Here is a 25984-nt window from a genome sequence, read left to right as displayed (position 1 = left end):
GCTGAGTGCCTGGGTAAATACCTGTGGCAGAGGAGAGGGTGGCTTACCTCCTTGGTTTTAGATGTGCTTTCACCTCAGAGGATAGAGAGGTGGGAAAGCTTCAACGTCTTCTTCAATTTGGGGCCTTCCAAAATCCAGATCTACTTCTCCTGGAAGCTTACCCCAATAATCATCCATCCTGTTTCCTGCCAGGGCCCAGAGGTGCTCTTTCTGGACTCCCCCTTTTTTCCTCACTCCTACCTCCTCCACCTAGGGTGAAGAGACAACTGATGGGCTTAGCCCTACAAGGGAGGCCTAAGTTTTCCTTTCCTAGGGCACAGAGGCTCTGGGAAATCCAAATGCCCTCTCGATCACGCCAACAATGGCTTTCGTGTCTGCAGAAGGTACTTGTTTGTTGAATTGGAGACCTTAAGAAATGAAGTCTAGTAGAAATTCCTGTGCAGGTGTGGGAGCTGTGGTGCATGTCTCCTTCATGTCTTCCAGGCTGAATCCTGTCATCGTAGCCTTTGGTCTGACCCAACTCTACTAATTGGAGAGCTGGAGGGTGGTGCCAGCTTCCTCCTGCTGCCCCCTTGAGGCCGCGATGTCGAAGGCAGTCAGAACTCAGACCCTTCGATACCCTCACTCCACTCAGCCTTGTGAATCTGGAGTGGGAAAGGCACCTGGGAGGGAAAAGGCAGTCCAAAGATAGAGAACACAAGGGCACAACTTTCCACATTCTCTAGACTGGGCACACCCAGGGACAGGGCCTCTTTCTGCGCCATTCCCTTCTCCTCCAATGCCACTTAGGTCTGGCCACCCAAAGCTGAATAGCTCCCCTCTTATCAAGCTGCTGGAAAGATCCTTGGGCTTACTCAAGTAAATGATTAGCTTTAAGATTTAAAAAAAAAAAAAAAAAAAACAGGCTGTGCCTTGGAGCTGGGGTGTACCCTGTGGGGGTTGTTAGCAGAAACCCTTGGAGCCAAACAATGGAAGGAAAGGAAACCACCCAGTGGCCACTGCATTTTCCTTCTAGGCTAAGTCTGAGCAGACCTCTCCTAGCAAGGGACAGTTGTACAGTTGCCCCCCAGGATAGGAGGCAGTGTTTCTTCAAATGCTTTTCAACATAGACTTTTATGACCCAAGAATATGGGTGAAACAAGGCCTGAGAAGGATCAGATCTTAGAGGGTTTGAACCCCGACCAGAACACCTCCCCACCAGGGACATGACTGAACCTTGGAGAGCTCTCCTTGACTGCTGTGTGGGTTGGACAAGATCAAACATGTTCAGGGTGATATGGTTGGAGAGATGTTGTGTGGGATGGACTTGAAGGTCTGTTAGTAGAATGTGGCTGAGAAGGTCTGAAGTGGGGAATGTCGCTGGAGTCCTAGAGTTCAGACTCTAGGGATCCTGACAAATCTGACTCCAAAACAGAGAACTAGTGAAAAGCAGGAAAGGAATTTTAATCAGCATAACTCTACTAGGAAGCCAAGGGGGGCTATGTCTTCAGCTCTAGCATAAGTGGTGCTCATAGCAGCTCCCAGATTACGTAGGAAAGGGACAGAATCCAGAGCAAGAAGCATGCACAGTTAGTCAACTCTGGTCCAACTGTGATCTGGTTGATCATTATCTCAGGATTGGTCTGGCAGGCCTTGTTCAGTTGCCTCCGGGTAGGGGTAGGTTTGATCCTTGACACAGATGTTTTTCCCGGGGCTCCGTTCCTGGAATCCACCGGACTGTAAGAGAATGACCCCGTGCAAAGGAAACAGCTGCAGAGCAGAGGCATCACACCAGGCTTTTGTGCTGCCCTTTAGTTAACCCATTGCGCACCTGGAGGGCCAAGTGAAGAGCCAGTGCTTTTAGTAAACCCCCCTTTAAGTCTTTGTTCAACAGTGGCCAGAGGATGGAGAGGCCAGTCTCACCCTGGATTTGGGGAAGGAGAAGGGTCCTGGGGGCTTGTGGAGGAGACCCAGCAGAATGCTTGCTCTGGATCCAGAGCAAGAGTCAGAGACACTTTACTCAGAAGTGGGGGAATGACAGACAAAATTCTCATAGAAAACTCACTTGGCTAAAGCTTAACCCACTCATAATCCATGCTGAAGCCCTTCAGTGGCCATTCAGGTCCTCCCCATTACTTCCAGAGAAGGGGGTTCCAGATTGCTGTATGTCACCCCTACCGCACATACACAACAGCCTAGGTGCAGGAAGAGAGTAGCAACACAAGGCCTTTTGGAGCAATGCTAGGCTTCTCAGATCCAGTGTACAGGGAGAGAGACAAACTGGGACTGCACAAGAGGTACGGCGGGTGGGACAGGGCAAGGCAGAAGGGGCTGGAGAGGTGGTCAGTAGTTAAGAGCATTGGTTGCTCTTACAGAGAACATGGGTTCAATTCCCAGCACCCACATGATGGCACACAACTATCCATAATGCTAGTTCCAGAGGACCTGTTGCCCTTTTCTGACCTCCACAAGCACCAGGCATGCATGCATGCAGTACATGCAGGCAAAACACTCATATGCATAAATAGTAAGTCTTTAAAAATCCCAAAGAATCCTTGTTTCTAAGCAAGAAAACAACAAATACCACTACAACAGCTATCTTTTATTGAGCACCTACTTTGTGCTAGGCACTTTCCATATATCTGTGCTTGTTATTAAAATGACCTTGGAGGTAGGCATGATCATCACTCTTACATAGAAAAAAAACTGAGGCTCAGTGGGGTTCAGGGCTTCTTCAAGGTCACCCAGCTGATTGACAACGAAGACCAGGGGTGTAGCTCACTGGAAGAGTGCTGCTTAGTATGCTTGGAGCCTGGGTTCTAGCTTCAACCTTGCCACCGAAAAGAAACAAAGGAATTGGCACTGGAGCCGGGCGTCTGTGGGAGCCCTGAAGCTCAGGGCTTTTCACCCAGAGAAATTAGGGATTCGGGCACAGGCTTGGTTGCCAGAGCCACTGAGGGAAGCTGAGCCCCACCTCATTTTCCACCTTCTCTGGCAAGCCACTCCTGCAGACTTAGCCACAGAGTCAGGAAAAACTCACCCTGGCTGGAGCTGATCTTAGAACAGGAGGATTACCGAGATGAAAGACCTTCCCTGATACACGTGTTGGCAGGTGTCAGGGTGTAATGTCACTCACGTGCCAAACACATCACTGCCGGGGTAAGAACACAGCTCCCTTTCAGGCCACACGTGAGCATGTGTGCACAGTGAGACAGCTGAGTAATTTGAAAGGGCTGTTTCTTTCCTATAGCAATTGACCTCAGTTTGGCAGGCTTGCCAGTGAGTGCCCACCAAGTCACCTCCTCAGCCCAGCTCTAGTGTTTTCAACTCTTTTTTTTTTTTTTTTTTAAAGCTGAGGATCGAACCCAGGGCTTTGCGCTTGCTACTGAGCTAAATCCCCAACCCATGTTTTGAACTCTTAAACTGGGGCTGGCATTCTCCTAGGGAAACCATCTGGAACGCGCTCAACAATCAGAGCCTTGATTGGTTCCTGCATCCTCCTCCCTCTCGGCTTATCCAGCCTCAGAGATATTCCGTTTGTTCTGTGGACTCAGAGATCCATGGTGGGCACCTCTCTCCTCTCCCCCACTCCTCTCTCAGATGCGAGTATGTGTACACATACACACATAGACACAAGTTCTTGAATTAAGGCATGAGTCTGGCCTGCATGGCTCTGCAAGTCGGCCCACTAGGCACTTCTGGCCCAGGGCTGGGTCCAAAGTTGAGTCCAGTATATACACAAATAGGTTAGTGCAGTGTTCTGAGTCTCTTCACAGAGACAATTAGTCCAGGCTGAGCCCAGCTCTTCTACTGCTTAGGAAGAGACCTTTTGCTTCCTTGTCAGCTGGCCAAACCAAACATCTGTATCTTTCTTCCATCTGGGACCAGGTCAATCACTGCTCAGATGTGTGCTGGGAACTCAGGGCCTAGCTGCTGTCACCAAGAACATATACTTTCTTTTCTTTCTTTTTTTTTTTTTTTTTTTGTGTTTCGAGACATGGTTTCTCTGTGTAGCTTTGGCTGTCCTGGAACTCGCTCTGTAGGCCAGGATGGCCTTGAACTCGGAGATCCACTTGCCTCTGCCTCCCAAGTGCTGGAATTAAAGGTGTGCGCCACCATCGCCCAGCTAAAGGTACATTTTCTAAATATGATAGGAAACTATTTGGGAATTTTTGCAGAGAATCGGTTCCTCATCTCAGAGGACAAAGATGGCTACAAAGGCCAGGGGGCGGAGAGGTTTCTCTGTGTGCTTTTAAAACCAGACCCTGTGTAACAGAAAGAACAGACCTTTGTCCTCTGAGTTCTCGGGCCTCCAACCCAGGGAAAAGGTTTCCGAAGACTGGAGTGAATGTCCGGGCCGGCGTGCGGGCTGTTAGGACTGTGCACTGGGACCGGAGGAGGTTGCTTCGGGACTTCTCCCAGGTCTCACCTACAGCTGTTGGCTGGAGCACTTTTACATCAGTGCCCATTTCCTAGGCGAAATAGAGGTGGGGACTTCCCGAGGGTGCACCATTCGGGTGTGGTAAAGGATTAAAAATCTGCATGAAGGCTGGGGTTAGGACTGTGCGATTCCTAGGTCTTGAAGTGGGTCAGGACGCCCAGGTGAAATAGGCGACCTCGTCCAGGTCGACGGGGTAATCCGTGAGCAGCACCGGCGTCTTGTCAAAGAGCTCACCCTTGTAGCTGCGCCACTTGCCGGCGGGCAGATAGACGTCGCGCTCCTGCTTACCAGGCTCCAGCACCGGCGCCACCAGCAGCGTATCCCCAATGAGGAACTGAGAGTCGATGCGGTGAGCCGTTTCATCCCCCGGCGCGATCCACCACAGGGGGCGCACGATGGGGTCGCCAGTGTCGGTGACCTCACCAGCCAGCTCGAGCAGCAGCGGCGCCACCAGCGAGGCGCGCAGAGCGGCGAACTTGTGTGCGATGGCTACCACTTCTGCGTCGTACTGCCAGGGCGGGATCGAAAACTGCATGGCGGGCATGAAGGCCGCCACCTCCAGCCAGCGCACGTAGAGCTCGCGCTCCGGCCCCGGCCCCTCTTGGCGGCCGGCTGTGCGCTCGGGCACCGCGTTGCCACCCACCATATCCGGCAGGATGAACGGATAGCCCAGCATACTGACCGTGAGCACGGCGGGGATAAGAGAGCGCAGCCCCAGGTCGTAGCCCCATACCGAGTCGCGGTCCACCAGGCGGAAGAAGCAGGAGATGTTCTGGGACTGGTACCCGACGCGGACCTCGGCTAGCGAGAAGAAGGGCAACGCCATCTCGGTGTACCGCCGGCTCCACACACTGGGGTCGGACAGAGGCCTGTAGGTGCTGAAGTCCCGGGGCAGGTAGCTGACCTCACCCGCGTCGAACTTAAAGGAGGCCACGTTGTAGCGTGAGCGCAGGCGCCGTAGGTGTCCCTGGAACCAGTCTCGGGCCTCTGGCCGCGTGAAGTCCAGTACCGCGCCGATGCCGTTCCACCAGCGCACCAGCGCCGGCAGCCGGCCCGTGGGCTCGCGCACGAACAGCTCACGCTCCACGCCCTCGCCGAAGCGCGACGAGTTGTAGTTGACGAACGGATGCACCCAAAGGGTGACGCGGAAGCCAGCCTCCCGCAGGCGGCGGAACATGTCAGTGGCATTGGGGAACTTGCCCTCGTCGAAATCGAAGTCGCCATAGGCGGGTGTGTACATGTCATCGATTTTCCAGGTGGCTGCTGTTGAAGCGGTGCTGGCGGATCTGCTGGGCGAACTGCAGCACCTTGTTCTGGTCCACGGCGCGCCCATACAGCGCCCACGTGGACCAGATGGGGTCTCGGAAGGCCTCTGATGCTGGTACCCTGGATGGCTTGTTGAAGTAACGCCGAACCATGTACTTGTGGATGGAGGTGACGTCTGAGCCCACGCACACGCGATAGCTGAGCTCTGGCGCTGCGGTACCGCCAGCTGGTGGCTTGTAAGATGTGTCGTGGTAGCGTGCCTGTAGCCGCATCGAACGCTCGGTGCTGTTCCAGCCCAGGTGGAAGGGCACTGAATCATTGACTTTGATGGCGGCCGCGCGTGAAGATAGCCAGTAGCGCTCGAGGATGCCCCCGAATGCGGCGTCAGAAGAGTAGACGTCGCTCGTGACAAAGGGCTGCGGCTCCTGATGGCCATCCAGGCGGATAGGCCAGTGCTGCGTCCTCATCTCTGCGCCGCCATACCAGTGCGCCGCCGCGTCTCCCAGAAACATGGCGTGCTCCACAGCACGCCCTGGGGTGGTTTCCTCCCAGCGCACGCGGTAGCACATGACAGTGTCCTTGGGTCGTACAGTCTGGATGAAGAAGTGCAACGGGCGCCCATCGGCCGTTCGGGAGCAGCCAAGCAGGGCACCCTCCCGGCTGCAAGAGTCAAGGTCCAGCTCACCCGAACGGAAGGCCAAGCGGAAGACTTGCTCACCCTTCTGGTTACGGATGGAGAAGCCACCACGGTTCAGGTCCAGCAGCTCTGCACGCAGGCGTTCAGCTTTGCGTAGCGAGGCGCTGTAGTAGCACCAGGCCACAACGGCCGCCAGCACCAGCAGTAGTCCCAATAACGCCGAGCCCAGCAGCGGCCTCAGCTCTTTGGTGGGCTTGGGTTTGGCAGGTGAAAAATTGTCAGGCAGGAAAGTGTACATGGTTGCTGCTGGGATGACTTTGAGACTTTTAGGGCCTGCGTTGCTACCAGGTCGGTGTCGGGGGTAGGCCTGGCTCTTCTCTCGAAGGTCCTGGGGCATTAGTCCCCAGCTAGACCCACCACACCAAGCCCATCTGAATCTGGCCTGCTGGAATCTGCAAAGGGGGGGGGGGGGGGGGGGGAGAGCGGACCACTGAGCTTTCTCTTCCACTGTATTTCCGTTTCTTGCCGCCTAGGAGAGGGGCCTAAGAGCTTGACAAACGGCAAAGGCAGGGCTCTTGTCCAGGACAGTCAGTCTTACCCCTCCTTTCTCTCAGGCCCTACTGCTTGCCAAACTGGTGAGAACTCTGTGAATGGAGAGAACCATGTGAATGAGAAAGTATGCCTCTGTCTTTTTCCGGGTGGAAAAACAAACCCAGAGAATCGAGGCACTGTCCAGGATCACAGCCTAAGCAGCCAGCCCCTGAAGGAGGACTGAAGAAGCCCTGGCTAAGAAGAGGGCCTACTCTACCACATGTAAGGCCAGGGTAAGACAGGGTGAATGGTCCAGCCAATTCCTTGAGACCCTTAACAGGGCAGTATGCTTGCTTCTCTGTCTCTAGAGAGGCAAGGACAAGAGGAAAAGGGATAGCTCAGTCATGGAATTTGATCTTGAGTCCAGCCTAGCTGGCTCTCTGGAAATTGAAGAAAGCACCCAAAGCCACATTTAGTCACAGAGACTGGTTTGGAGGAAGGTAGGACTGGGGTCCAACATTAGGGCTCAGGCAGGAGCTGGGCAAAGGATCTTGCTTCTCTGATCTGCCCCACTTTGCACACAAATTCTCCCTGGCTCCAAGCCACTAACCATCAAGTCCATTTCTTCTGCTCATCTTTCTTCTCTGCTCCCAGGAGAGAAGCTGTAAGCTGTGCAGTCAAAGCTCAAGACACGATGTGGTTCCAGCCATGTCTCTATGCAGCCCAGAAAAGTGTCCCTGACTTTGTAATCCTCCTGTCCTAACCTCTGGATAGCTGGGGATTACAGTCATACGTCACCACACCTGAGCTCAGCTCCTTTTTCTGATTCCATTTCCAGCCAGGCCTATCTATCCCAAGACTACTGTAAGGCTCAGTCCCTAACCTAAACCCCGCAAGTCCCCTGCCGTAAGATTCCAGCTGTCTAGCCTGATAAACCTCTCCTTAGCCTATCTCTCTTCAGGGAATAGATACCCGACCAACCACCACATAAATGTTCACAAGGTATACTAAACACTGAAATCCGTCTGCAGGAAAATGTAGGCTTGGGAGAAGATTTGCCTCAACCTTCTGCTAAAGGCCCGCTAATTCTTCCTGTCTCAACCTTCAAGGGCAGAGTCCAACAAAGAAGCACACCAGCCACGTGCGAACACAGGCAGACACACTACCAGCCAGTGGGTTGCCCAACTCTCCCCAGCTGGGGGAGAGGAGAGAGACTGGCAGATGGTAATTAGTCGCTTCTCAGATGCCAGTGTCTGTCTGTCTGTCCAAATGTCTATCTGTCTGTCTGTCTCCAGTGACTTCCAAGGTGAAAAACTACTCAGACTCTCCTACTCGTCCAGCTCTCCCATGCAGAATCTGTCAAGAATGCCAGGTGCCAGGGGCCAGAGAGCACAACTTCCCAGAGGACCCCAGGGTTCGAATCCTAACACCCACACGGCTGCTCACAACTGTCTATAACTCCAGTCCCAGGGGATCCAGTGCCCTTTTCTGGCTTCTGCAGGCACCCGGGCACATACATGGTGCACATACATTCAGGCCAATACCCATACATATACAATAAAAAATAAATGAATCTTAAAAAAAAGAATGTCAGGTACAGATCAGAATGTTGATCCTGGAAGACAATAGTCAGCATTATTCTTCTGTCTCTTTCTTTCTTTTTTCCAGACAGGGTTCCTGGAACTCTCTTTGTAGAACCAGGCTGGTCTCAGAGAATCTGCCTGCCCTCTTCCCTCCTGAGTGCTGGCATTACCTTTTTTTTTTTTTTTGGTTTTCCTCCTCCGCCTACACAATCTAGAGTTGTCCTAGCCTCTTGTAGGTAGCACCGTCCTTTGCTGATACTCTCACAAAGCTAAGAGGAACCCAAAGAAGACGGTAGGGGCCCAAGCCTGACCTATTGTACACTTCCATCATTCACTCAACAACCAAGGCTACATTTTGGGCACTAAAGGGATTAAGAGGAGAGGGTCTGGTTCTGAATAGGAAAGACTCCCTCAGCCTCAAAACTTAATATGTAAGTTGGCCTTGTCTTATGACCCCTGGGGGCCTGAAAGGCTCACTTCGGTGGTCTCAAAAGCCCTTTCAACGCTTGGGTTCCGAGAAGCAATTTTTAGAATTATTAGGTTATCTGATGAAGGACAGGAGCCCACGGATTTAAGCACACCACTTTGATGGGGTCTCAGTGTGTTCTTCCAAAGGAACCCGCAGCATCCAATACCAACCACACCGTAAGCTGTTGTGTCCCTTTTCAGACGGGAAAACAGGGCTTGTCAGCAGGCACCCAGACAGCGAAGTGTCCTGGGGTCCGAAATCTTGCCTCCACCTTCCATAATGAGAGATGGGCGCTGGACCAGTGAGGCTTGTGTTTTCCAGGGCTGCTGCAGCTTCTGCTTGCCGCAGGCAGATTCAGGAAGATTTTAGGGGTGCGAAAGGAGCAATTTAATGGCATCTGGTATTGCAGCTGTGGGGAAGGAACTCTGTGGCTCCAGCCTTAGTGGCGTTCAAGACCCCTGTAATCTGTCGCGTCTGCCATCTGGCCAAACACAGACTAAAGCTAGCAGGTGGGATCAGCCACCCTACCCCTAGGCTCAGCCTCAGAAGCCTCTTCCCGCTCGCTTCACACTCAACCCTCAGCCTTGGCTGCCAACTCCTAGCCCACAGTTGAAGGGCGAGGGCCCAGCTCAGCCCAGCTGAGCCACTGAAGGCAGAGTCCTTTGTGGGACACAGTTGGGAGGGGAGTGGAAATGTCAAAGGCAATTCGATCCTGCCCATCTCCCTCCCCTGCTCAGGGACAGGAGCCACAAGGATCAAGTGACTGCTCTAACACAGCCTGGAATACTTCACACCCACCCTTGGCGCCACATCCCACACGGCCCAAAGGGGCAGAGGAAGGTCAAGGGACCCATCGCCCGCCGGGAACCTCTGGCCTAAGGAGGGGCTCAGGTGTCCTCTACCAACCAGAGAAAGTTCAGGAACTGTGCTCCTCAGGCAGCGCAGCACCCCGCATGCCTCAGAGGCCTCCCACTGGGCTCACTCACCGCAGTGACCACTACACGCAAGAAGGGGAGAAGGGATCCACGGGTAGATTCTCTCTCCACGCTAGCAGAAGTTGAGCAGCCACAGCCCCTGCGGGTTGCTGCCTGCCTGGGCACCGTGGAGCCCCTCCTGCGCCCCGCCCTCGGGCTACTCGGCCACGCCCAGCGCGTCCAATGTGGCTTCAGACTTGGGACTCCAGCCCCACCCCCTGGCGCCCGGCCCCTCCCCCACAGCCTCTTGGAGCTCCCAGTGCTTAGCCGAGACTTTCTTCTCACCGCCCTCGACTTTCTTCTCTGCCCTTTGGGCCAGCCTCTAGATTGGCGCCTCGTGGTCCCACCTCCTGCCTCAGGCGCCGCCCCGGCTATGAGAGCAGGCCACCGCTAGCCTGGCTCATCCCCAGGCCTTATGGGAGATGTAGTTCTGAAGGAAGGAGGCGTTGCTTAATGTTGGGGTTCTTGCAACTCAGACTAGATTTGCCGTGTGTAGGAGAGCAGCGCAAGGTGAGGGGCAGAGGTAGCTGTGGTGGTTTGAATAAGAATGGCTCCCATAGGCTCATCTGTCCTGGGCACGGTACTGTTTGAAAGGATTACAAGGATTAGAAGGCATGACCTTGTTGGGGTAAGTATGGCCTTGTTGGAGGAAGTGTATCGCTGGGAGTGGGCTGTGGGAGTCTCTCTGACTGTTGATCAGGATGTAGACCTCTCAGCTCCTTCTCCAGCACCATGTCTGCCTGCCACCACGCTCCCCACCATGATGATAATGGACTAAGCCTCTGAAACTGTAAGCAAGCCTCCAATTAAGTGCTTTCTTTTATAAGAGTTGCTGTGGTCATGGTGTCTCTTCACAACAATAGAACAGTGGCTAAGAAGTCTTTGGGAATCCATTTCCTCTAGATGTGGGCAGCTAGATAATATAAAGAACTAACACAGGGCCGGAGAGATGGTAAGCACATAAAGGCACTTGCCACCAAGCTAGCTGACCCAAGTTAGATCTCTGGAACCCACAGGGTGGAAGGAGAGAGCTGGCTCCCACAGGTCGGCCTCTCATCTCCACACGACACCTATAATAAGTGTAAAAACGGATACAGCAATTCTGGGAGGGCCTGCGCTCCCCCTCCCCACTAATAATACCCCAGTCAAGCACTCCACAGTGGGAGCGCTCCACGGTGGGAGCTTGTAGACCCAGTCAGCCTCACTTCTCATAGGACCAGACCGGCAATGTACCTGTTTCTGCTCAGTGTTTTGAAATGCCCACTCTCTGACCTATAATGCTAGCTCCTCTTATTAGTGACCACTTTTAGTTAGAAATGCCTGTGCTGGCTGGGCAGTGATGGCACACACCTTTAATTCCAGCACTCAGGAGGCAGAGGCAGGTGGGTCTCTGATAATTGATAGACCAGAGAGAATTCCAGAATAGTTATACAGAGAAACCCTGTCTTGAAAAACCAAAAAAAAAAAAAAAAAAAAAAAAAACAAAACCCTGTGCTGCAGAGGTGGGTGTGCTATGCACCCTTTCCCTTTCCCCTAAAGCAAGTGGTAGTGCAAGAGAAGATTCCAGAACACTCCACCCACTGCTCCCTTATAGGGCAGAGAAACAGATCTGTTACAATTTGAAGTTTCTTGATCATGAGTCTTTCCAAAATCCTGTTCTGTAGCGCTTAGACTAGGTAGGGGAGGGTGGCAAAGGTGTCTGAGCAGAGAGCATTCGGGAGGTTGGAATGGAAACCTGGGATCTGAGATGTGAGAGGAATCTATGTTTATGCGTATATTAGGGAAAATGTCGGCTAGACGGTCTTCAAGTCCACAGACCTGCATGGCTAGCTGGATTCAGGCTCTCCGGTGACAGGGAGGAGGACATCAGCTGGATTACTGCTATATCAGGGGGGCACTTAGGGGTGTCCTGAAATGATTGGAGAGGTTTACATCCAGATCTTTCCACATAAGGACACGGGAAGCAGTTTTTGTGGTGGAGAGTTTATTGCTCCACCCACTTCCTTGACCTGGCCAAAGCTTTACCAGGAATGGTAGAGAGGATAGGACTCAGACACAAACTCAGGATGGACAACATAGTTGTTTCTCTGGGGACCACCGGTTTTCTTGAAGTGACTTGTGTCCCATCTGCAAGAAGAGATGAGCCTGACTCCAATTCTCAATATTAACCTTATCTCAACCTTCCCCCCCCCCCCCCCCCCCCCCGGCTGACACTGACCTCAAGTTCTACTGTTGAATTTCTGATACCCAAGACATAACTGCCCAGCCTTGACTTCTTAACCTTTATATAAAACTTTGAACCCAACTCCCTTGACTCTAAGTCCACTGCCAACTCAAGCCCTTGTTGAGGTCTTCTGGTCTCTGGCAACCATTGACTTCCCCATGGCACTAGCGCCCCCTGGCGTTAATTCCCTGTCTGAGCGCCTCAACAGGCATTTCCCACCCACAGCTTGTCTCCTGGCGCCAAACTTACCTAAGGTTGGGAAATGGGTAGTATGATAGCGGGGGAGTTGTAACAGCACATAGCATTCCGGGTCGGTGACCGTAGGGCGAGACACTCCTAGTGAAGGAAGAAACAGCAGGGAGAGATCGGGCTTTTTGATATCCTCATATCGCAATATTCCAGACCAAGAACCTGGATACAGTATCAATTCTCTGGGTCCTTCTTTGCCCTTCATAAACCCACTACGGCAGGGCCTCTGAGAAGGTTCCAGGAAGTCCCCTCCGCACCAAGGCCTGGTTTTTGCTGCCAGGAATCTGGAGAGGATCAGGTGTAGCCTTTGAGGATCCAGCATGCCCCACCCCACCCCCGTTCCGTGAGACAGCGATTTCTTCAACTCAGGGAAGCAGGTAAGGATTCTAGGCCTTCTGGAGACTCAGACGCTTTCCCACACCCACACACCCCTTCTGAGGGAAAGGATTCCAATCTTTGACAATGAACCGGGCTTGAGGAAGGGTAGGAGATCGTCATAGGGACAGGGTTCAGGACCTTCTGCACAGCTCTAAACAGTCACAGACTTGAAAGGCCCCCTCCCCCCTCCATCCGTATTGTCTGCTGTGGCTGGACGCAGGCTGGATACTGTGCTCCTCTGTGCACTCAAGGAAGCCATGGACCCTGTAGGGAAGCAGTAACCACTTCCTTTCCCCCCAACAACGATCCTGCCCACTGCTGACGATGCTCCTAGGCCCGGGCTAGAACCTCTGTCTCCAGACCCAGGGGTCCAATAACGGTGAATGTGAGAAAAGGTTGCGACTGATGTGAGGGGTTTGGAATCCTCTTAAACTGTTTTTGCAGGATCTCCAGAATACAAACACTTGTCAGGTCGACCTTGAGCACGGTTGGAAGGGACAGGACTGAGGAGGACTTGGGAGTAACCTTCACGCTGGTTCTCTGCCTTAGCTGCTCGCTTGTGCCTTGGGGCCCTGTAAGCAGGCAGAAGCCTATAGGGACCTGGCGTGGAAACAACAGAGCCAGAATGAGGCAGGATGCGGGCCTGCAGGCGTCTAGGGCGGGACCCTAGCGGGCGGGGCTCATTTGTGGGTGGAGCCCGGCCAAGGCGGGCGGATCCCTGCGAACCTTACAGTCGGCTCCTCGGGACACAAAGGCCGCAGGCGGCGTTCTGTGCTGGTGTCCCCGGTGGTGCAGTAGTCCATCCCGCGCAGACAGTAGTGGCGGCCCGAGCAAGGGCTTTCATATCCTTGGAATGGCAGGCGGCCCGGCAGAGGGTCCACGCACCCGCAGCGGGGCGCAATCTGTGGCAGAGTCCGGTTCCGGGACAGCGAGTTCAGCATGTTCACCACGACGTCGCGCTCTGAGCCCAGAGTCCAGGATACCCAAAGACAGCGCCAGAGGGATGGGGAAAAGCAGGATCAGAGCCCGAGGCAGAGACAAAAACAGCGACAGACACAATTACACTCTCTCTAGGTTCCCCAGATCCCCATCCTGCCCCCTGGCCTCCTCCTTCGCACTCAGTAATCCTCTTCCACTGCCCAACCCGCCGTTTACCGTAGGCGTTGAGGCGTTCCGGTTTAGGAGGGTACTCCAACGGCATTCCTCGTACTACTGTCTCCATCCCGGCATCCTGGAAGCGGCACACGTGCTACCTTAAGCTCTGACATGAGATAGTTGCTCCTTTTGGGGGGTGGGGGAGGGGAGGGATGGGGAGGGGAGAAGCTGTCTTCCTTGAATACCCAGACTGTCTCCAGGTGGTGCAGTTTCCCCTCCTCAGCAGCTCCCCCTATTCTCCTGGGTTGTTTGGAGCTGTTGCTGGGCAACGCATTTGTTCCGCCTACGCGGGCAAGGTGAAGGTGAGGATGCCAGACCCCGCGGGAGGGGTGGGTGGCAAAGACGTTTTTAGGTCTGGGACTCTGACAACGCTACTTTAGCATTTACCTATATGCCATCTGTATCTGCGCGTCTCTAATGTGGGGAGGGCGCTCTGGTTAATAGTGCTTGTTCATCAGAATCTCTTGGCTGTGGCGGGGCGGGGGCGGGGGGGGGGGCAGCGCGGGGTGGTTGTGGTGGTGGATCCGATTCAGGAGAAAGTTCTATTTCAAAAGGGCTCAGTCAGCTATCAGCTTCCAGCTAAGCTCGGCTGCTCTGGATTTCAGTCGGCCTCACACGCCTGGAGAAAGGCCTGGGCCTCACGGAGACTCCCTATCCTCCGAAGTCTCCTGTATTCACTGAGCAGTCTCCTTCTCCTTGCCCGCGTTCCGTCATAAAGGAGGGGAAGGCGGGGCAGGGAGGACCTAGCTCATTACTGAGTCAAAGGCAGCGCTGGTGTCACAGTAGCTAGACCAGACGAGGCAGTACTACTTGGCAACCTTCCAAACGGTCAGGAGTGCACACTAGCCTTGTCACCACCAAGCTCGGTCAGAGACTGGAACCCAGGGGTCTATCACAGGCCAATTCCTGGCCTCCATTGTCAGCTAAAAAATGAAAACAAAACAAAACAAAAAGCAGCCCTACTTTTACAGATGGGGAAGAGTCAATGCAGTGTGGAGGCGTGTGTGTGTGTGTGTGTGTGTGTGTCTGTGTCTGTGTCCCAGACCTCAGGTAATTGTGGGCGGCACAGCAGGTACCTTAGGCAGTCGGGGAAGACAGGTGGTATACTTGTTCCAGTAGCTGTTGTAAGGTGGTCCTGTCCTCCATGAGTTGTAACGGTCATTATCCAGGTAGCTTGTACAGCATTTGTCCTCTTCAGCATAGGAGTGGAGACGTCAGAGAGGATTACTTCTCAGTCTATCCAGAGCCTGGGACCTTCTAAATGTCTCTTCTCTGATCTCTGTCACCAAGCTGACCCTCACTGACCCCAGTTCCCAAGTCCAGATTTGCAGATCCCCTACCATTCATTTCTTCATTTTGGAGATCGGACCTTACTATGTAAGTCTGGAATTCTATGTAGCCCAGGCTAGCCTCAGTCTGTCTATCCTCCTACCTCACCTTCTCTAGTGCTGGGATTACAGGCCTGGAATACCATACCCTTGCCTGCCACCCTTGTTTTTTGCCATCCAGCCACAGGTCATGTCTCACCTAAGCGACGCTTTCGAACAAGGTTTGGGTACATTGGGCTAGCCGCTTTCACCTGGTCCGTACTGCCTTCGAATCAGCCAGCCTGGAAATGGGGCCTCCCCTCTCTAGCATAGCCCGGTCCCAAGGTCTGCCTACTCAACCTTAAAATTGCTTGACTTTCTCCCCTCTTCCTCTATGAGCTCACTCCTTTACCCCTGTGCCGCTTTCACCCAGGAGACAGAAATAATGTCACGGTTAGCAGGATATACTCTATGGTTCAGTGCCTGGCTTCAGATTTCAGCACTGCAGGGGGAAAAGGGTAGGATTTGTTGTGACGTCTGGATGAGTTCCTCTATACAAAAGTTTTAGAAAAATGCTGAACGCAGTGGCCCATACCTGTAATTCCAGCAGGCTGAGGCAGGAGAATTGCTTTGAGTTCAAGGCCAGCCTGGACTGTATGATGATATATTGATTAAGGACACCAAAACAAACAAACAAACAAACAAACAGCCCCCTGACATTCCCAGTCCTGAGGAGGTGGAGGCAAGAGGATCAAGAGTTTAAGGTCCTCTTTGGCTACAAATTGAGTTCAAGGCCAGCTCTAGGCTACAGGAGACCCTGTCTAAAGAAGAGGAGTGGGGAACGAGGAGGAGAAGAAAAAGGAAAGAATGCTTGGCATACAGAAAGCTGTTATGATTAGTCTACAGGGCTACTTGCTCCATCTTTGGAATCTTACAACCCAACATCAACATAGAAGCTATGATACTTTTCCACAAGTGAAATTCAAACAAGATACTGTTCTAGTTCAAAACCTTTTAGTACTGCTTCATCCTTTAACCGTGTCCTACAAAGCCCTCTCTGGTCCACTCCCCCAAAGCCTGAAGGACAGAGACAGGAAGAATGAGAACTCTGGCCTGATGGTGCATTCTTGCAATCCCAGCATTTGTGGGGCTTAGGTTGGAGGCCCACAAAGGGTTCAAGACCAGCCTGGGTGATATTGTGTATTTTAGGCTAGCCTGGGCTACAGAAAGATCTAATGAGTAAAGGCATTTGCTACCAAGTCTGACAATCTGAGTTCAATCCCCGAGACTCATATGGTAGAAGGAGAAAAGTGGTTCCACAAAGTTGTCCTCTGACCTCCACATATGGGCTATGATATGGGCTTGCCCCCCCATATACACACATACAAAACTGATAAATGTAATAAAAATACTTAAAAGACTGGGCATGGTGACACAGCTCTTAACCTTAGCACTCAGGAGGCAGACAGCCTGGTCTACATATCCGGTGGTGCACTAGCCACGGATACATGTGAACCAAACCAAACCAAACCAAACCCTACAAAATCATAAAAGAAGCCCAAGAAAAAACAGCTTCCTGATGGGAGGGGTGGAGTGTTAGATTTGCTGTTCAAAGCTGGAGGATTTGGCTACTAAGTTTGAGATGTTTGAATTGAACATTGCTCAAAGTACAAGGCAGTGGGATGCTAGCGAGAGGTCAACAAAGCCGGAAAGATTTGCGATAATAGTAACTAAACCCACGGGGCTGGGGAGATGGCTCAACAGTTGCAAGCCCTGGCTGCTCTTCCAGAGGACCTGGGTTCAATTCCCAGTACCCATATGACAGCTCACACCTGTCTGTAACTCCAGTTCCAGGGGATCCAACACAGAGACAGACGTACGTGCGGGCAAGACATCAATGGTCAGAAAATAAAAATAAGTAAATCATTAAAAAAAAAGCCATGAGGGCCTGGCGGTGGTGGTGCACGCCTTTAATCCCAGCACTCAGGAGGCAGAGCCATGCGGATCTCTGTGAGTTCGAGGCCAGCCTGGTCTACAGAGCGAGATCCAGGACAGGCACCAAAACTACACGGAGAAACCCTGTCTCAGAAAACAAAACAAAACAAAAAGCCATGCATGGGGTACATAAAGTGGCCAGAGATGGTGTCCTCCATTTTCACACCGAGTTACTAAAGAAAGGGAAGTTGAGGAAGGAGGTTATTTCAAGGAGAGAGTGGCCAGAAGAATGAAACGCAGGACTTGTCTCAGAGGCTAACCACGGAGCGTTCCCATGGATGTGATAATCTCACACACAAGTATAATTTCAGTGCTCCAGGCTCTCACCATTAACTGGGAATTATCAGTTAATTCAACAGATACTTATGAAGAAAAGTGCCGACGAAGCCCCATGATGGAGAGGGCACAACTGTGACTAAGACAGCGTTCCGTCCTTCTTTAATGGGCAGGGAGACAGATCATAAACATGTGGCCAAAGGAGAAAGGTGATTTTTCATAAACAATATGAGTCTAGACTATGTCTCTGCGAAAGAGAAGAACAAGAGAAAACATTTTAGGTGGAAAGAAAATGCCCCAGGCTGTAGAGGGGCTGAAAGACGGAATTGGAGAAAGCCGGCGGGAAAGGGTGGCTGAGGGAACGGAAGAGATGGGACCTGCAGGAGGTTAACCCTCTCTCCACCTTGCTGGGGACGAGACCTCAGGCCTTTGCAGTGATTTTTTCTTTCTTTTCAATGGTAGCTGGCTATGTTGTTCAGGTTGGCCTCAAACTGCCAGGCTTGAGTGACCTTCCTGCCTCAACCTCCTGCGTAGCTGAGACTGCAGACATATGCCGCCATGCCTGGTTAGATCCTAGCTCTATTTTGAGACTGTAAACTTCCAAAAAAAAAAAAAAAAAACCCATGGCTTTGAGTCTCCTCCAGAGTCAAGGGCTGGAATAGGGGGCAGGGTATCAGGTTGCACAGGGGGTCGATTAGGGAAAAAGAAGAATAAGAAGGTCATGAATAAGAAGGTCAGGACGGAGATCAGGATCCAAATGGGCTCAAGTTGAGGGTCATTGCTGGGGCCACTTCTGAGGTTGAAATTAGGAAGAGGTTGCGAGCCTACCTTCATCTTGAGAGAGCCAGTATTTCTCAGGCAAGTAAGGGTGGCCTGATATGGAACTCTTATAGGTGTAGTCCTGTGTAGCACATTTGACCATCTTCTGAAGGGCCTCAGGATCCACATGGCGGTGCATAGTCTGAGTCAGACCCTGGGTAGAGGGAGAGAGCAAAAGTGGCCCAGAGAGTTCTCAAGCCTTGGAACCTCGCTGGAGTTAGATCTAGTCATTCTTGAAAAGTTCAGCCTGGCTGGATTTCCCCCTACCCCCAGTACAAGGGGGATGGATTCTCGTGTCACGCTGGCTGGCCCTTCTGCATAGACCTATTTTTGTTTTAATTTAAACTTTCTGTGTGTGAGTGTTTTGTCTATAATGTATATACATGCACCACAAAATGCAGTGCCTGAAGAGGCCAAAAGAGGGCGCCAGAACCTCGAGAACTAGAGTTACAGACGTTTGCGAGTCCCCCATACCGGTGCTGGGAACAGAATCTGTTACCTCTGCAAGAGCAGCCAGTGCTCTTAACTGCAGAGATGTTCTCCAGCTTCCAGACCTGCTTTTGAACCATCTTCGTGCCCCTTTTTCTTGTTTGCTTGTTTTCTTTTCTAAAGGTGACACACAGAACCAGGCTCTTGCCCTTAGTTGGGGTAGTTTTCTAACTTCATTTCTGCCCTTTCCTGGATGGGAGAGAGCCCCGGAAGGTTAAGAGGCATGTGTGCCTGATGTCTGGACTGTGCCTCACTGAGAACAGGGCCTGAGTCTCCCCTAACAGGGCCAGTGGACACAACCTGGAAGGAAGGCTGGCTTCCTGGGAACTGACTGCCCTATGCAGATTTCTGGGACAGGGGGGCATCTGGCACCTTGAAGCTGAAGGATTTGGTGGGACATCTGTTTGAATATTTAACACCCTGCCTAACAAGACCGGGACTCTACTGTGACTCTTTCTCTGACAGCAGTATTATCTCCTTGGCCTTGAGACTCACTTTGTTCTGGTCGTTATCTACCCTTGATCATTTTTCCTGTTGGTTTTTTTTTTTTTTTGATTTTTTTCAAGACAGAGTTTCTCTGTGTAGCTCTGGTTGTCCTGGAACTCGCTCTATAGACCAGGCTGGCCTTGAACTCACAGAGATCTGCCTGCTTTTGCCTCCTGAGTGCTGGGCTTAAAGGCCTGTGCCACCACCGCCCTGGCTTTTTTCCTGTTCTTATTCTGGACTTTGGAGTCTTCCACTTACTGAAGTTCACCTCACCTCAGCCCAGCACTCCTTGTTTGATTAGATGTATGGAAAGCCAGATGAAGACCTCCTTTTGGGGTCCCTTGTCTTCGTCTGAGGGCAGAATTCCAAATAGGTTATAGGTTCCATGGATCTCTAAGGACAGCCTGAAGTGCTAGCTGAGACCACTCATACTTGACCCTTTGATTTCAAGGGCAAGGGCATGTGCGTGTGCATGTGCGTGTGCGTGTGCATGTGTGTGTGTGTGTGTGTGTGTGTGCACGATGCCTGGTTGCTCCCAGAAAAGTCCTTAGTTCAGGACCTTCTGGGATAATGTGTGCCTAGCCAATGATGCTCGGCCACATCTGGCGCAGTGACATTCCCATGTGGGTGGAAGCAGCTTTCTGTGCTTCAGTTCAGCGCTTCCCTGAGCTTTATATGCACATAGTCTCGCTCCGTTTAAACCTACACAGATGTGCATTCATAGATACACATACTAAACTCACACTACACACACACACACCACACACAGACACACACACACACACACACACACACACACACACACACACACACACACACACAGAAGCAGTCATTCAGGGCTGAATCAGTAAAGTGTCTGCTGGGCGAGCATGAAGACCCGAGTTTGGATTCCCAGCACCACTGTGGAAAAGCCAGGTGCAGCAGAGCATGCTTATAGCCTGCCTCCACGCTGGGAGCAGGGAGCAGGGAGCAGAACCAGGCAGATCCCTGTAGCTCCCTGGCCAGTGAGACAAGTGGAAACTTGGAGTTCAATGTTCTGTGAAAGACCCTGTCTCAAAATATAAGATAGATGGAGGGTGCTGAAGAGATGGCTCGGTAGTCAAGATCACTTACTGTTTTTGCAGAGGACCTAGGTTCACTTCCCAGAACCCACATGGTGGCTCAACAGTCTAGAACTCCAGTTCCAGGGGATCTGATACCCTCTTCTAACCTCCAGGGGCACCAGGCATGTGCACGGTGCACATACATACAAACAAACAAAACACTCATTGAAAAGAAAAAAAATGGAGAACAATTGAAGGAGACTCCCAATACCAACCTCAGGCCTCCCCTGGAGCAACACACACACACACACACACACACACACACACACACACACACACAGAGAGAGAGAGAGAGAGAGAGAGAGAGAGAGAGAGAGAGAGAGAGAGAGAGAGAGAGACCATTTAGAAGGATTCACATCAACCATTTTTTTTCTCTTAGAAGCTTTCCTAAGATGTCTGTGATCTTTGCTCATGATCATAAATAGAAAACTGAAAGGACTCGTGTCTGAAGCCTTGAGCCATTTGCCAGCAGCTAGCACCCCTCGGTAACTGGCGTGGCACCCACTGCTGCTCCAGCTGGACTATTGCTTGCAGACTCTAACACCAGTATCCTAACACCTTTCTTTTTGTGAGGATCTTATTCTTTGGAAAGGCTCCTTTAATCTTTGGCCTAGGGTAATGATCCAGCTGCCAGTGCAGAAGAGGGCTGCTGGGGATTTTAACAGTCGATATATGGATGCTCATCTGCTTTCAAGATCCTTGCCAAGAAAAAAAAAAAAAAAAGTCTGTGACTTTTCCAGAGCCGGAGCCAGGCAGTCACCCCACAGCAAGGAATAGAAACCATTAGTAGGTTTAACTGATTCTTAAGTGACTTTCAAATAATCTTTATTTTAGCTTTGGTCCTGTCCCGCCTTCAGTTCCAGAGAACCAGAATCGCCAATCCCAGAGCCTTTCTGAACTCTATATCCTTAAGCTGAATGATGTTGGGCGTCTGCCACTGGCTCTCCACCCACTCCCTCAGATGCGCAGGGTCAGTTACTGCTCTCTGTCATACTCCGCACGTGCCAGGCTTTCCTTGCCCTTGGCTCCTTCTCACCAGCCTCGTGAATCTGGGTCTCAAGTATCTATTTACTGCAGTTTCAGGCAGGGGTCAGAATGCATGTGTGTTCAATTTTAGCCCAGAGGATTATCCTTCTTTATGTATTCTGTATACTAATCAGTTACATGTTGCAAATCTCTCAGTTTGTGGCTTTTTCCCCCCTTTATGGTGTCTTTGATGAACAGAAGTTCATAATTTAAACCAGCTGAATTATTAATCTGTTTGATGGTTAATGCTTTTTGTGACTAAAGAAGTCTATCCATACTCTCAGATAATGGAAATAATGTCCTGTATTTTCTTCTGAAAGCTATATGGTATTACTTTCCATATTTAGTCTAACAGTACTTTCATTTTGGGTGCGGTATTAGATATTAATTTTATTTCTATCCATATGAATAACTAGTTTTCTTACTGAGCAGTTTGTTTCTCCCATGAATTTGTCACGCCACCCCAAGCCTGATAAATCTTTTTCCACAGCTTTATCGTCAACCATTTTTGCTGAATATTTTTTCCATATATGTATGAGTCTATTCTTGATATATGCTCTTTTGTTTATTCATCTATTTATGCCTTTCTATAACTTTGTAATTAATATATGTAATGCATATCTGTTTGGAAAATTCTTTATCGTGTGTGTGTGTGTGTGTGTGTGTGTGTGTGTGTGTGTGTGTGCAGCTGCGAGTGTATGGACATTTGTGTGAAGGCCAAGGCAATGTTCAGTGTCTTCCTTTATCGATCTCTGCCTTGCTTTTGAGACAGGGTCTCTCACTGGACCCAGAGATCTGGTTCAGCGACTTGCCAGAAAGCCCCAGGAGTCCGTCTGTCTCTCCTTCTCGAGCCATGGGATTAGGCATGAGTCACTGCACTGGGCTTTTACACCGGTGTTGGGAATTGAATTCACACCTTCACGCTTGCACAGCAATCACTTTATGAACTGAGCCAGCTCCCCAGCTCCATTTCATTTTCTTTTCTTTCTTTCTTTCTTTTTTCTTTTTTTTTTTTTTTCCCCAGACAGGGTTTCTCTGTGTAGCTTTGGAGCCTGTCCTGGATCTCGCTCTGTAGACCAGGCTGGCCTCCCTGGTTCTGCCTCCCGAGTGCTGAGATTAAAGGTGTGTGCCACCACTGCCTTTTTTTTTAGGATTTATTTACGTATGCCTGCATGCCAGATCTCATTATAGATGGTCATGAGCCACCATGTGGTTGCTGGGAATTAAACTCAGGATCTCTGGAAGAGCTCTTAACCTCTGAGCCATCTCTCCAGCCTCCTAATTTTCTTATTTTGAGACAGGGTCTCTGTGTAGTCCTGACTGTCTTGGAACTTGATGTGTAGCTCAGGCTGGCCTCAAACTCAGAGAGATCCACCTGCCTCTGCCTCCTGAAGTGCTGGGATTAAAGATGTGCACCATCATGCCCAGCCTAAAAAACATTTTTGTTGTGTTTTATTTTGTGGTGTGAATGTGGTGTGGTGTGATGTGTGTGTGTGTGTGTGTGTATGTGTGTATGTGTGTGTGTGTGTATGTGTGTGTGTGTGTGTGTATGTGTGTGTGTGTGTGTGTGTGTGTGTGTGTGTGTGTGTGTGTGTGTGGTGTGTAGCAGGAGAATAACTTACAGGAGTCTGTCCTCTCCAGCCACCGTGTAGGCTCAGAGATTAGTCAGGTCAGTCAGGGCCTTTACCCCTTGAGCCATTTGACAGGCTTTTTTTTGAGTATACAGAATACAAATAGAAGTTCATTGTACAGATGGACTTCATATTTCATAGTTCACTAAAACTGAAGAAGGAGATTCTAACCTTCACTTCCAGTCACTAAAATGACGGCTTCACTATGTCGCCTCCCTCACCTTCAGCCTCCCGAGTGGCTGAAACCGCACAGAGGAGCACTTCACCCAGCATTCATTTGTCGCCAATTTTACTAAAGCTGCTCAGACTATTTCTTTTCTCTATTTTCTTCTAGGTCCTCGGTTAGAAATGTTTTTTTTTGTCTGTATCTTGTCTTTCTTGATTAATCTCTCTAGAGATTTGTCTGAGTCTTACCAAAAAACAAAAAACCTGTTGACCTACATCCCTTGCCCTTCCATTTGAAACTTTAAAGATGTTAATTCCACCTCTGAGATCCTCAGGTCTGTTATTTCTGGTGATTCTGTAATATGGTGGGTTTGTTTGTTTGTTTGAGACAGGGTTTCTCTGTGTAGCCTTGGCTCTCCTGGAACTCACTCTGTAGCCCAGGCCGGCCTCCAACTCACAGAGCTTCACCTGCCTCTGTCTTCTGAGTGCTGGGAGGCATGCACCACCACCACCCAGCTTTCTTTTTCTTTTTAGCAGTGTTGGGGGTAAAAGCTAGGGCCTCAAGCATGCTAGGCAAGTGCTTTACCACCAAGCAACACCACCGGCCTTGACTTGTTTTCTATCTTATTGTGAACGTATGTTGATTTGGCAGCACTTTGGATACCTGAAGACCTGTGGTAAGGATGTTTTCTTCCATAGAAGCTGTACAGTGGTAAGTGTGTGTGCGCGCGCGCATGCAGGTGTGAGTTACGTATGTATGCAGGTGTGCATGTATGCCTGCAAGTGTGTGTGTGTGTGTGTACATTGTGTATGTATGCAGGTGTGTGTGTGTGTGTGTGTGTGTGTGTGTGCATGTGTGTGTGTGTACATTGTGTATGTATGCAGGTGTGTGTGTGTACATGTGTGTGTGTGTGTGTACATTGTGTATGTATGCAGGTGTGTGTGTGTGCATGTGTGTGTGTGTGTGTGTGTGTGTGTGTGTGTGTGTGTGTGTGTGTGTGTAAAGAGCCAGAGACACTGAACCTTGATTTCAGTCTGGAACTGACAGATTTAGTACCTCTACTTTCAGCTACTTTAACATGAGTGTCTCTCGGAGAGCTGGTATTGGCATGCTATCAGGCAATCCTGTCTTTTGAAGTATATTTATCACTTATGATTCTTCAAAATAGAACAAAAATTAAAAATCAACTTTATGTGAGACTCAGAGCTTTAGACAAGTACCCAGATGCAGCCCAGTTTGGTCCAATTTGCTATCCTCCAAGTTCCCACTCTTGCTCATTTTCTACAGAGCATATTTAGACAGAAATACTTCACAAATTTCTATTCATAAATTCCTTTGTTATCACAATCTCTAATTCCCCACATTCATTGCTCCTCTTCTCTACCGCAGACACACAGGAGGGAATGTGATGCCCATGCATAAAGATGTGCTCCTGAACATTTCCGGCCTGGTCTTCAGGTAGCCCCAGGGCATTGGCACTTTCAGCTCTTCTGTGAATTAATTCTTCACCTGTTTTCCCTTCTCTCTCCAGTCCAGATCAAGGTCACCTTCAGAGAAGGGGCTTCTGTGACCTGTGGGAGTGGGCTTCCTCCGTTTCCACTACGATGTTTATTTGCTAAACAGCATTTTGGACAATTTAGAAATTTTGTGGTTTCTTTTCTTGTTTGTTATTAGTCCCTCACAGGCGTAGTTCCACGAGAACAGGACCCTGTACTATTTTACACACTGCTGGATGTACCTAGGAAAACGAATAAAATACAGAAAAGGCAGCTGGGAGCAGGCCTGTAGTCTCCACTGTTGGAGGGTTGAGGCAGGAGGATTGCCTGGGATACAGAGTGAGTTCAGGGGCAGCCCGAGTAAGTAAGTTACTGAGACCTTATATCAAACTTTAAGAAGCTGGGGCAATGGCTCCGTGAGTAACAGTACCTGCTGCGTGGGCACGAGGGCCTGAGTTTGAATCCCCAGCATTCATGTAAACAAAAATATGCAAACAAATAATATTTAAAAATTAAATCAAAAAATTTAATAGCTAGAGCTATAGTTCAAGGAGTAGAACACTTGCTTAGCATTCTTGACACCCTGGATTTGATTTCCAGCACCACAAAATAAACAATGACAAACAAATAAATAAAGGCAGGTGTGGTGATGCACACACTGTAATCCCGGCACTTGAGGCTGAGACAGGAGGATGAAGAATGGAAGGCCAGCCTAGGCTACATTACAAGTTTAAAGCCAGACTGTGTTATTAGAATCTGCCTTAGTAAATGCAAAGCTATCACAAAATGGCTAGGCACAGTCTTGCCTGAAATCCCAGCCAACTTGGGAGGCTGATGTAGAAGGCTGCCACAAGTTTAAGGCCAGCCTAGGCTACACAGTGAGGCCTTGTCTCAACAAATAAGTAAATAAACAAACACAGGAATGAAATTAAAAAAAAACTGAAAATAACTCCAAACACAGAGACAGTCACACACCAGGCATCCAGACACATGACTGTCGTCTGTCCATCCCACCGGAACCCCTGTACTTACTGGGGTCACAAACTTGTTGGCTTCCCATGCCCACAGCGGTGGGTCCTTATAGACCTCCTTGATGGAGGTCGGAGCCCTGTAGGAGTCACTGTAGGTGCTTATGGGGGTCTTGGTCTTCCGGGAGAAGAGGAACATGGTGGAGTCTCGGGGATGCGGTAGTGGGCTCTGCCTATCAAGGACTCCTGCTGGACATTAGTGACCACCCCTTCCCATAGACAGCCCACACCTCCAGCCTGGAAGGTGCCCTAGCTGCTGTGACCCCCTCCTTTGGG

The 25984-nt window shown here is 50.5% G+C and overlaps 2 protein-coding genes across 3 annotated transcripts; both read right to left on the bottom strand.

Moving 5' to 3' along the window:
• Nucleotides 1-2560: 2560 nt before the first annotated feature.
• Myorg (myogenesis regulating glycosidase (putative)) lies at nt 2561-10031 on the bottom strand. The gene is given in 3 exon segments (XM_052715435.1): nt 2561-5669; nt 5671-6775; nt 9813-10031. Coding segments are annotated over 2 exon segments (2151 nt in total). The 5' UTR covers nt 6721-6775; nt 9813-10031; the 3' UTR covers nt 2561-4568.
• Nucleotides 10032-11843: 1812 nt separating this feature from the next.
• Nucleotides 11844-25847, bottom strand: CUNH9orf24 (chromosome unknown C9orf24 homolog). 2 transcript variants are annotated; one of them, XM_052715452.1, is made up of 7 exons: nt 25713-25847; nt 18293-18437; nt 14963-15078; nt 13887-13962; nt 13458-13692; nt 12354-12440; nt 11844-12007 (listed from the first exon to the last, which is right to left on the bottom strand). In XM_052715452.1, the coding sequence occupies exons 1-7, from the start codon at nt 25845-25847 to the stop codon at nt 11902-11904; spliced, it is 900 nt and encodes a 299-aa protein (XP_052571412.1). In that variant the 3' UTR covers nt 11844-11901. The 2 variants fall into 2 exon arrangements, with proteins under 2 accessions (XP_052571412.1, XP_052571411.1); XM_052715451.1 differs by lacking the exons at nt 14963-15078; nt 18293-18437; nt 25713-25847 and having other exon boundaries at nt 13463-13692; nt 13887-14070.
• Between the last annotated feature and the right edge of the window lie 137 nt (nt 25848-25984).

This window comes from Peromyscus californicus, unplaced genomic scaffold (assembly GCF_007827085.1).
Source record: "Peromyscus californicus insignis strain IS unplaced genomic scaffold, ASM782708v3 Scaffold_5__1_contigs__length_169319896, whole genome shotgun sequence".
Taxonomy (NCBI): domain Eukaryota; kingdom Metazoa; phylum Chordata; class Mammalia; order Rodentia; family Cricetidae; genus Peromyscus; species Peromyscus californicus.
Note: the sequence above shows the minus strand (reverse complement) of the source record. Positions and strands in the feature narration are given on the sequence as shown.

Bases quoted from the DNA above. Each gene is read 5' to 3' on its own strand.
- CUNH9orf24 (XM_052715452.1), bottom strand. From the start codon at position 25,847: ATGTTCCTCTTCTCCCGGAAGACCAAGACCCCCATAAGCACCTACAGT. The intron at 13,693-13,886 runs GTAAACGGCGGG...CTCTGGGCTCAG, and splicing joins GGAACGCCTCAACGCCTACG to AGCGCGACGTCGTGGTGAAC. The intron at 12,441-13,457 runs GTTCGCAGGGAT...TTCCTTCACTAG, and splicing joins CCCGAGGAGCCGACTGTAAG to GAGTGTCTCGCCCTACGGTC.